Source organism: Hyla sarda, chromosome 5 (genome assembly GCF_029499605.1).
Source record: "Hyla sarda isolate aHylSar1 chromosome 5, aHylSar1.hap1, whole genome shotgun sequence".
NCBI classification, from domain to species: domain Eukaryota; kingdom Metazoa; phylum Chordata; class Amphibia; order Anura; family Hylidae; genus Hyla; species Hyla sarda.
In genome coordinates, this window is record NC_079193.1 from 186,224,412 (window position 1) to 186,236,840 (window position 12,429).

The following is a 12,429-nucleotide window of genomic DNA, read 5'->3' on the forward strand; positions in this document are numbered from 1 at the left end:
ATTTTTGAAAATTGCTGCTCTACTTTGAAGCCCTCTAATTTTTTCAAAAAGCAAAAGTATGTCCATTTTATGATGCCAACATGAAGTGGACATATTGTGTTTGTGAAGAAAAATAAAATTTATTTGGAATATCCATTTTCCTTACAAGCAGAGAGCTTCAAAGTTAGAAAAATGCAAAATTTTCATGAAATTTTGGGATTTTTCACCAAAAAAGGATGCAATTAACGCCGAAAATTTACCACCAAAATAAAGTAGAATATGTGAAAAAACTCTCAGAATCAGAATATTCAGTAAAAGCATTTTCGCGTTATTCATTTGTAAAGTGACGGTGGTCAGAATTGCGAAAAAGGGCTCAGTCCTTAAGGTGAAAAAGGGCAGCGTCCTTAAGGGGTTAAAATAGGTTAAAAAAAAAAGAGAAAACTAGAGACAGAAAGATTCATTGCCAAAGAGAAAACTAACCTCAAAATGTTCTTTAACTATATAAATAGTAAAAAGGTTAAAAATGAAAGTGTTGGCCCTTTAAAAAGTGATGAAGGAATTATAGACTGGGATCAGGAAGAAGCAAATATATTAAACATATTCTTCCCAGTACAGGTCACCTGTCTAGCCCAGGAAGAAGTACAGTGCCACCTACAAAAAATCTATATAGATTTATCACCAGGTACAGATGGCATCCCCCCCCCACATTTTAAGGGAGCTAAAAGTACCTGTCACCAAATAAACTTGTCTAAACTAACTCAGGCTATGTTCCCTAACTAGTCCTAACACTCCTCCCATCCTTAAAAATACATTTCAGAGCTTTAAAAAGCTCTGTATCATACCTTTATTCTTACTCACATAGTACAATCTCACATGGCTGCAGTGCTGTGATTAATAGAAGACCTCAGGCTCTGTGCATCTTTCAGTGAGGCTCTATGCATGTTTCAATGAGGCTCTTTGCAGTTTTCAGTGAGGCTCTGTGCAGCTGTCAATCAAGCTCAGTGCAGAGAAGCACTTCCTGAGTTTGGTCTCCTGCCAGGCTGGGAGGAGACCAAACTCACTGTATTGATTGTGGCAGGGAACAGAACAGAGCCACCTAGTGGCTGTTTTTTTCTATTACATTTTAAACATATGTGGTATGGGGTGTGAGATGCAGGGCAGATGGCATTAACCCCTTGAATTTGTGACGCCAGGGCGTGTTTATCCTCAATACCACCCGAAGGTATACCGCTGGATCCTGGGCTAAGCATGGGGCAATAATGGCTCAGACGCCAAGTTACGGACAAAGATAGCTTTACTGAGTGACAGATGGTACAGTCTATACAGCGTAGCCAGACCCAGGGAGGTGACCAGTGACTTCAGAGACCTTAAGGGCTTTCTGGGATTTGCAGTGGTTTTGGACAATTTAGTGCAGGCCACGTTGACTTGACAATAGATGACAGTGACTGACTTGACTGGAGAAACTAAGCTGTGACACGCCTATCCCCTGTACGTCAGCGCAGGTCCCAGTGCATGCGCATCTTAGCTTATCCCCCGTGGGTGTCGCAAAAACTTTTTTGGGGGTGATAAAAGCAGAGAGAACTAAGGTAAAAACACTACTGTAGACACAATCTGCACACAGTACAAAGACTGCGCTTCAAGCATTTCAAGGCAAAGTTCACATCTGCACCAAAGCTTCATTCTGGAGCTTTGTAGCAGAGTCTGTAACAGAGAAACAAGCTGGATGGTCTGTTACACAACTGGCAACAACGTTTCCTGACGGATCACAATGACTTGGACTGGGGTTCATAGGGCTTCCGGCTGGTATCTAAATGGACCTTCTGAATTTTTTTATCCCCACTCAACTCCGGTCATTTCAACTGATTCTGCGGAGCACCAAACACAGATGTGGACTTAGAATAAGAATTTGCATTACACTTTTACTAGACTGGTTAACCTCTAGAGGACCAAGCCCATTTTGACCTTAAGGACCAGGCCATTTTTCATTTTTTCAACCTCTCCTTTTAAAATCCATAACTCTTATTTTTTCACCTACAGAGCCAAAATAGGGCTGTTTTTTTGCGTGAACAATTGTACTTTTTAAAGACATCTTTTATTTTACCATAAAGTGTATGGTCCAACAAAAAAAATATATATTATTTGCACGCGGAAATTTATAAGAAAACTGCAAATTTGCCAATTTTGGGGAGGGGGTTGCTTTTTTACACAGTGCACTTTATGGTAAAAATTATACATTATCTGTAGGTTAATGCAATTACAATGATACCCAATTTATATAGTTTTTTTTATTATTGTACTATTTTAAAAAAATGCTAACTTTTTTTTTAAACAAAATTAGTATAAATAAAAGTGTCATTTTCTGACCCCTATAACTTTTTTATTTTTCCGTATATGGGGATATATGATTTTAGTAGGGCTAAATCTACAGTAGACTCAGTTGAAAAAAATAAAAAAAAATTCAGATGATTAAAATATGACAAACTAAATGTTGTTTTGGTCAAAAAACGATGTCTAAAAAAAGTAATAAATAGCTGTAAAAATTAACACTGCAAAACAATTTCTTATTTGTAAGAAGCCTGAAGCAGATACTGTATTTATCGGGGTATACCACGCACCGGCCTATAACACGCACCCTCATTTTACCACGGATATTTGGGTAAAAAAAGTTTTTTACCCAAATATCCATGAAAAAATGAGGGTGCGTGTGTGAGCGTGTATACCCCGATATACCCCCAGGAAAGGCAGGGGGAGAGAGGCCGTCGCTGCCCGCTTCTCTCCCCCTGCCTTTCCTGGGGTCTAGAGCGCTGCTGTCTGCCCTTTTCACCCCCTGGTTATCGGCGCCACTGCCCGTTCTGTTCCCCTGACTATCGGTGCCGGCGCCGATAGCCAGGGGGAGAGAAGCGGCGCCGACAGCCAGGGGGAGAGAAGGGGCATTGGCACCCATTGCCGGCGCCGCTGCCCCGTTGCCTCCCCCCATCCCCGGTGGCATAATTACCTGAGTCCGGTCCGCGCTGCTCCGCTGCTCCAGGCCTCTGTCGTGCGTCTCCAACGTCGTTGCTATGCGCGGCGCACTGATGTCATGCGCCGCGCCGTTCAGCGCATAGCAATGACGCCGGGGACGCACGACGGAGGCCTGGAGCAGCGGAGCAGCGCGGACCGGACTCAGGTAATTATGCCACCGGGGATGGGGGGAGGCAACGGGGCAGCGGCGCCGGCAATGGGTGCCGCTGCCCCTTCTCTCCCCCTGGCTGTCGGCGCCGCTTCTCTCCCCCTGGCTATCGGCGCCGGCACCGATAGTCAGGGGGACAGAACGGGCAGCGGCGCCGATAACCAGGGGGTGAAAAGGGCCGACAGCAGCGCTCTAGACCCCAGGAAAGGCAGGGGGAGAGAAGCGGGCAGCGACGGCCTCTCTTCCGCTGCCTTTCCTGGGGGGGTATCGGCGTATAACACGCACACAGACTTTAGGCTAAAAATTTTAGCCTAAAAAGTGCGTGTTATACACCGATAAATACGGTATATATTGGTATATTTACAAAGTGTGTCAAACTTAAACGGAAGTTTCTGGTCCACTGAAGAAGCATTTCATTTTAAATCAAGTTTCCTACTCAGAATTCTGGATATCCAAAGTGGGACAAAAATATTCTCATACATTTTCATACTCATTTTCAATAACCTTTGCTCTGCACTATCATACAAATCTACAAATAAAAAAAAGATTTTCTGCTTTCAATAACAATATTTGCCTATGATACAAATGTATCAGGTTTTGTAGCTGTGACCCTCAATGATGTTGTTGGTCTTTTTACTGTCTGCAATGCCAGGAACTGCTTTGGACTAACATTTATGTTACATTTCATCAAATATTTAACATTTTATGAAATATTAATTCAGTCAATAAGCAATTCTAGTAACCACCCGATCAAACTTTATTAAGAAAACAGCCCATAAGACCAGACCATAAGAAAAGCATAAAATGTCACAGTATATATTCATCAATGTAAAACAGAAGGCATACATATCAGGATAGCATACCAAATATAAGAAAGTATCAAGACAAGCCAGTTAGGATAAATAAATAAATAGAAAATAAAAAAACATATACAGAAACCTTAAAGGAGTAGTCCAGTGGTGACTCAGTGGTGAGCAACTTATCCCCTATCCTAAGGATAGGGGATAAGTTGCAGATCGCGGGGGTCCGACCGCTGGGGCCCCCTGCGATCTCCTGTACGGAGCCCCGACAGCCCGCGGGAAGGGGGCGTGTCGACCTCCGCACGAGGCGGCGGCCGACACGCCCCCTCAATACAACTCTATGGCAGAGCCGAAGCGCTGCCTTCGGCAATCTCCGGCTCTGCCATAGAGATGTATTGAGGGGGCGTGTCGGCCGCCGCCTCGTGCGGGGGTCGACACCCGCTATCTCGGCGGAGAGCCGGGGCCCCGTACAGAGAGATCGCAGGGGGCCCCAGCGGTCGGACCCCCCGCGATCTCAAACTTATCCCCTATCCTTAGGATAGGGGATAAGTTTTTCACCACTGGACTACCCCTTTAAGGAACATAACTCCGATGTTTGTCCACTGCCAACTTCATAGCTTGAGATTTGTCCACAGCGAAATCAATCAGGATACAGATTTTCCAGAAGTCCCACCCAAGTCTATAGGACTTATGGCAAATTCATATGCCGATTGTTTTAGCCTCGGACAAGTCTTAGGCTACAAAGTTGCCTTATCAGGTCACTGTTACGCATTAATATAAATACAATAAATCTGTATACAAGTACAGTGGTCCCTCAACATACGATGGTAATCCGTTACAAATGGACCATCGTTTGTTGAAACCATCGCATGTTGAGGGATCCGTGCAATGTAAAGGATAGGACAGTGGTCTACAACCTGCAGACCTCCAGATGTTGCAAAACTATAACAACACCCAGCATGCCCGGACAGCCAACGGCTGTCCGGGCATGCTGGGTGTTGTAGTTTTGCAACATCTGGAGGTCCGCAGGTTGTAGACCACTGTTAGAGGAAGTTGTACTCACCTGTTCCCGCCGCTCCGGACCCGTCACCACTGCCCGGGATGTCGCCGTCCATCGCTGTCGCCGCGACCCCGAGGTGTCCCTGATGCTCCGGCAAGGCCTCTGCTTCCCCGGCAACCGCGCTCTCTGTCGCTGCCATCACGTCGCTACGCATGCCGCTCCTATTGGATGACGGGACGGCGTGCGCAGTGACGCGATGACGACGTTGTAGAGCGCCGACGATGCAGGGGATCCTGAAGAGGACGCACCGGAGCCCCGAGGACAGGTAAATGATCGTCGCCGGACCACACGGGGCACCGTAAACGGCTATCCGGTGGCAGCTGAAGCAGTCTACGCTGCCGGATAGCTGTTTATGCGATGGCCATCATAGGTCGAGGGGTCACTGTAAAAAGTTTTATCTATAGTGTTATGGTTTCATGTAGTGTTATGGTGTCAAATTTGGAAAACAAAAAAACTAGGGTGGCTTACTCTACACTAATAATCTGCACTAAAATAGCCATGAATAAATCTAGTGCAGATTTTTGGTGCAACTTGAATTGGGAATTCTGGTGCCTTTCGCTAAGTAAACGTTGCTCATTTTTGTGTTGAATGTTTAGTGAAATTATAAACAAAGACAATAAGGCATATTTACTATTATAAAAGCACCAGATTTTTGGCAAAACATGCACAAAAATGGCATACAGTAAATGAATTGTACTACATTTATCATGTGTTTTACACATTTAGGATAAAGGGGCATGTTTTAGAAAGGAAGGGGAGAATTACCTAGAACCAAAAAATGTTATCAACTGGTGCCAGAAAGTAAAAAAAAATGTTACATTACTTCTTTTTAAAAGTCTTAATCCTTCCAGTACTTATCAGCTGCTGTATGCTCTATATGAAGTTATTTTCGGAAAAAAAATTCTGCTCTCTGCTGACACCTCTGTCCATGTCAGGAACTGTCCCCATAGCCAACCTATCCTGCTCTGGACAGTTCCTGACATGGGGAGAAGTGCAGAAGTAATTTACAAATTTGTTAAAATTCCTGGCACCAGTTAATTTGAAAAAAATTATTTTCCACCGGCATACCCCTTTAATGGGTCCTTTCAACAAATGCCAATCAATTTGTACATAGTTGATCAGCACAACTAAAAGGACTTCACCCTCTTGTGTTTACATAGACCCACATGACTACACAGTCAGACAAACAATAGGGGAGGTTACAAGAAGGTTACAGAAAATTAATTTACAAGGGGTAGGGATCATATGGCTCAAGAGATACTGCTGACCAACACTGGTTGTTGGAAGAATCTATCTAGTGCTATCATTTCTAAAATTTCTGCACTGTGTATATCCATTTCCTATTAAAAGAAACAATATTAATAGCCAGGGTATAGTCTAACAGCTTAGGATGTTGGTATTCAAGTACAGGGATATATTTTATATTAGAAGCTGAAGGGTCTCAAAACTTAAAATGAAACAAAAGTCAAAAAGTTATGTACAAAAAACTATATTGACCTCTGGCTGCTGGATCAGACTTTTACATAAAAGTTAATGGTCTATTGTATATTGCTAGTAATGCAGTATGTGTCTCGGTAAGCAGGCTTGTGCTGAAAGCGGAGAGTGTTCTGTCAGGTTGAGCACTATATATCCCTTGCAGCATGCAGTACAAGCCGTGGATTTTATGTTCTGAAAATATCTGACAGTGATTTTCTCCACATAACTAACATTGTGTGATTGATATATAGGGCAGTAATTCCTGGGAGCACAATGAATTAATGATAGTGATGTGCTTGACTGGCGCTGCAGTGATGTACTGGGAATCAGGATGATTTGTCTGTCACCGGAGTTTGTGCAGTCCTCCGACCATCTCACGGCATTAATCCCTTTATTACATCAACACAATCTGATCTGCTCAGACACAATGCGCAAAATACTACAAAGTATGTAGCGCAGCTGCATGGATAGCCGGTGTTCTGAACACATCTTCAGAACACCAGGGCATGGGGCAGGAGATTGTGGGGGGTCCCAGCGGTTGGAACTCACGTGATTAGACACTTATTCCATATCATGTGACCTCTGCCCCCCCGCCCCCATTAAAAAAATCCCAAGTATACAGAATAACGATGCCATTCTTAACACTTTAGTACATACTTTGCAATAGGTAGGACTACACAAGGAAAAAAATAACAAATGAATACATTTTACAATGCTTGGAACTGAACATACACTGAACCACAGACTATAAAATATGCATAAAATATTATAGTCTTGGCTGCATTACTTCTATAGACTATTACCAAGCACTTTAAGTGCCAATACAACTAACTAATGGGCACCGGATTTCATTGCCATGAGTAGTATTTCATTTCCGTTGCATCTAGTTATCACACTTCCTCGTGGCAAGGATTAATATGCTGTAATCTGAAGTGACAAATGCACACGTTTCCAGATGGCCTGGCAAACACTAGAAACCAACATAGCCTGTTGTTGCAATACACACATTTTTCAACATCAGAAGACAAGCAAATCTGCTTCCAGAAGCGGGGATATTCATCTGCCTAGAGCAAACACGTTCTTTCCACATTCAAGTGATTAAACGCTTGCTAGTGCTTGAAACCAATATTCAGAATGTAGCATTACTCATTATAGATAACATTACTCCGAAAAAAAAGATCATCCAAAAGAAATCTATTTTAGACATGATTCTTACTGGGCTGTACGGTAATTTCATATCATCTGTGATATATTGTCAGTTGTTTAAATACAGGGAGGAACCTTTGCCCTAACAGTGCCATGCATGCCTAGGAGAGGAGCCATACATGGGCAGTTATAGGATTGCTGTTATTGACTGTCTTCTACTTTATGGAATAAAAAACCCAACACACACTACTGTGTAGATGAATCCCAAAGGTCTAAATCTCTTGCTTCCCTTCACACAGCTAGAAAATGCCCTGTTGTGGAATTCTCATTTTACCCCTTATACCACAGGTGCTTTGCAACTTATGTATCAATTTTTTCTTTAATATTTGTTTTTGTCATATTTCAATATTTTTTTTTCCTTTGATGTAGCTGTATGAGGGCTTTTTGTGTGAAACGGGTAGTATTTTTAAGTGCAACCATTTTCAGGTATATTTATTTTCTACTTACTACTTATTTTCAATTATTCTTTGAACGTAAAAAATTGCATTTTTGTCTGTAGTTGTTTCCAAGCCAACTTGGAGGTATGCATCACTGTGGCTTGTTGTCTGGAGTTTGGGTCCAAGTTTTGGTAGTGACTGAAGGTTCTGGTCATGAAGTCAATCCCATACTCCAGTTGGGTAGTGAGCTGCAGTCCTGAACTTTATCTCACAGGTGTTATTAGGTGATCGAGTGGTGGGTAGGGGTGGGTGTTCATGGCAGGGTTTTTTTTTTTCTTGTTATTTTATTTAACCATGCCTGGCTACAGACACAAAATGTAGTCTCTAGAAAACCTCTTTAATGACCCACTGAAGACAGGTTAATAGTGTTCAAATGGACATGTATGGTGGCAGCAGGTAGACAGAATTTTGACATGTAACTCTAGGTCTAAATACAAAAAGTAGACATAAGGAGAAACATTATACTGCTCTTCTACACAGTCTCTAGTTGACATGTACTCATAAATGTTTCAAGGAACTCATTAAATGGGCACTGTCACCAACTTTATTTTTTGATATGTTGTAGTACTTATGTACAACATATCTCTAATATACTTTTATTATTTTTTTTTATTAAAAAGGTTTAATTTACATTTAAAAACCGGCCACTGAAAAAGGACTGATTTTGGAGTGGCAATCAGTCCTTTTTCAGTTAGGCTGCACTCGCTCCCTGCCTGTCAATTAGACAGGCGGGAGCGAGCGCATTGGCTCCCCGGCCACTCCTCCCGCACATCGCCGCCGCCGCTGTCCCTGCACGCCCGCTGCCGGACTCTGCAGTAACTGCAAGTGCAATGAGGGAACGGGGTATGCGGGGGGGAGGGAGGGAACGGGCTAGCAAAAAAAATAAAAAATAGGATGGTGGGAGCTACCCTTTAAGCTTTAATAGTACTTTGCAAATAGTATATGACCGCAAACAATGTATTATATTGGGAATTGTTATTAATGATTAGAGATGAGCGAACTTACAGTAAATCCGATTCGTCACAAACTTCTCGGCTCGGCAGTTGATGACTTTTCCTGCATAAATTAGTTCAGGTGCTCCCGTGGGCTGGAAAAGGTGGATACAGTCCTAGGAGACTCTTTCCTAGGACTGTATCCACCTTTTCCAGCCCACGGGAGCACCTGAAGGCTTAACTAATTTATGCAGGATAAGTCATCAACTGCCAAGCCGAGAAGTTCGTGACGAATCGAATTTACTGTAGGTTCGCTCATCTCTATTACTGATCTCTAATATACAGAAGCCATATTTAGTCCCTTGTTGATTACTGTATTTGTTTCTTACAACTGTTTAAAATGAATATATTTCAATAAATCACATAACTATTTTTATAAAAAGCTGGAGACTAGAGAAAATATTTACCATTAACCCAAACCCAATTTTAAATAACTTACCCCTGGTCTTGGTAGAGAAAGATATGCACGCTTGTCCCCTGCCAAATAATAAGAAAAACATAAATAATAGTTACTGTCATCTTTTTCTGGTGTTGCAGATTTAAGGCTTTCCTACTTACACCCACACGTCTTCACATAAACCTAAAATCCTGGTATGTTAACTAATGAAAACATGGTGTGCAATGTGCTAACCTTTACGTGCTAGAGGCATCAGTTAGTCGCCTATATTTGGCTGCAAATTCTGTGGAGATCTGTTCAAAATAGGTCAATACTTGCAATATGTAACCGTAATAAACAGTTTATTTTCCCAAGTGTTCCCCAGTGCCATTATGGATGTGCTGGATGGCTTTACTTATCATTATACATTTACAGACTGCAAGTAGCAAACTAATTTAGCAATTACAGAAGTTCATTTAGATCTGTAGACTGGGCTACCAAATGAGCGACTCCAATTCTCAGCACAGCTGTTTTCAGTCTGCTGTCTGAAGTCTGCTGAAATACGTATAGGCCATATGGGAGGTATAAATTCCCAACATATAAACATTAACACGTGAAAAATACAAATATAATTTTGTGCTATTTAGTGTATCCATTATGCCAAGATATTGTGAAATAATTAAGGGGTATTCTGCCCATAGAAATCTTATCTAATGCAATCTATGTGCAGCGACCAGCATTCTATGCAGGGCTGCTGCTCCAGTCTAAGGAACCTTTGCGTTTCCGGGACTGGAGACGTGATGTCAAGCCACGCCCCCTCCGTCCATATCTATGGGAGGGGACATGACAGCCCCAGTCCAGTCTCCAGTCCCGGAAACTCAGAGGTTTCTGAGACTGCAGCAGCAGCTCTGCAGAGAATGCCGGGTGTTGCACAGAGATCGCGGAGTGTCCCAGCGGTGGGCCACCTGTGATTAGACATCTTATCCCCTATCCTTATGGATAGGGGATAAGATGTCTATGGGCGGAGTACATTCTGTAGTCATGATGAAGTTATGAATGAGGGTAACATGGACTACTATTGGGCTCCTTCAAGCACAGGTATTATTTATGAGGCAAGTATTACTTATGGGATAAAGCGCAGAATAGGCATGACAGTCCAGACACAAGCTTACTATAGTGTGCTGAACTGGAATAAATGTAGTCTTAATTTATATTTTGCTCACTCTCTTTCTATGCATCAACATAAAAATGGAAGAATAAATTTACTCTTAAAAATAATTGCAGTTAAGGAAGAGAACATAATTCTAGCTGAAAAATAATCACTAGGCTGAAATACTTCATGTGCAGTGACTTCGCTGGCAGCCATGTGTATTTATTGAACTTAGACTTGGCGGAATTTGCTTTTAATAAAAGAACACAGAATCCATTAAATATTAAACATAAGTCGGTAGTTAGATAAAAGGTATCACCAATTGTTTCTAAAGTTGTACACAACCAGAAAAAATTCTGGTGGTTATTATAAGCAAGAGCAAACAAAAAGTAATGACCGAGTGTAAACCACAACGCCATATATCCACGCCACAATGATTTTGGTTTCTATATTTTTAAAATATGTTTGGTATATAGTACAATTCCTACTTTTTTACACCCCATCCTCCCATCCTCTCCACCACTGATTTACAGTCTATTACATCAGAACTACTTGCTACCTGATAATACACATTTCTACTCTAGTAATATTTAAAGCAGTATTTTGTGTGCAGCTGTGGATTGAATGCTGAATATATAACAGAGCAGTCTCTGCAGAAAAAAACAAAAACACTAAAGCTGCGCATCTAATCTTCCAGTGAAGGTCTAGTCAGCAAAGGGAGAAATTGGGGTAAAATAACTTTGGCTTTAAAGCTTAGAAAAAATATTGAGAGGGAACAGGGTTCCTGGCAAGATTTTCAAACATGAAATGTTAGTCCTTACATGTTTAAATGGGCACTGTCACCTCCAAAACTTTTGACATCATTTATAGACATGTAAAAGTTTTGATTGGTCAGGGTCTTCATGCTGAGACCCCCACTGATCGCTAGATATGGCTAGGAGAAGTGCACACTAAGCTTTGTCTGCACAAATGAGACGGACTTCTATAGAAATCTTATGGGACAGTAGTGTCTCCTGTTGTGTGCACAGAGTGGGAAGAAGCCGTGCTTGGCTGCCTACTTCTTCCAGTTCTTTCTAGCGTTCGGTGGGAATCTGAACAGCTAAATAAAGGTACCATCTTTATTAGTGCCATATATGTTATCTCAATGTGATTCCTTTGGCATTCTTGTAGCAGATAACAAATGCACGTTAAGCCTAGCTGACAGTATTAGCCAGGTAATGTTACTATGTTTACAGAGTTTTGGCATGCATTTTGATGCATATTATCGGTCAAAACCTGTACCACAACCATGTGCAATGAATGCCTATTTTTGATGAGAACATGTGTCACAGATCACACTAGGAATTCAAGTGCATATATTTTTTTATTTAGGTGCAACATTTTAAGTTTGCCGGAAAAAGTGATGTCAATTGATGAAAACATATTCCTTAAGAATGTGCATCAGAGATGCAGGACTTTTATAAACCCCACTGCATGGGGATAACTGGTACCCATGCCATGAATAACATGACTATAAATAAATTTGTGGTACAAAGTGTCAAAATATATGTGGGACAAATCCAAGGCCAACCTCAAATCCTGCCAAACATAGCACAGCATGTTTTTGCCCTTGGGACAAATAGGCATTGAACATACCCTTACAAATGTAATAGTTCAAGCTCTGCTGTGGAAAGTTTTCTGTAGAGGTAAACGCCTAATGATAATTCAACATTTCTCATGTTGTAAATAAACTGTTAATATACGAAAGTATTAAATTGCATTTTATTCCATCCTAAGACATTAAG

The 12,429-nt window shown here is 41.6% G+C and overlaps 1 protein-coding gene across 2 annotated transcripts in view; it reads right to left on the reverse strand.

The window, feature by feature from the left end:
* CTNNAL1 (catenin alpha like 1) overlaps positions 1–12,429 on the reverse strand; it is a 229,331-nt gene that overhangs the window by 35,820 nt on the left and 181,082 nt on the right. For both annotated transcript variants that reach the window (XM_056520912.1, XM_056520913.1), the window contains exon 12: positions 9,559–9,596. In XM_056520912.1, coding sequence (XP_056376887.1) covers positions 9,559–9,596 — 38 coding nt within the window. The remainder of the gene's footprint in view (positions 1–9,558; positions 9,597–12,429) is intronic.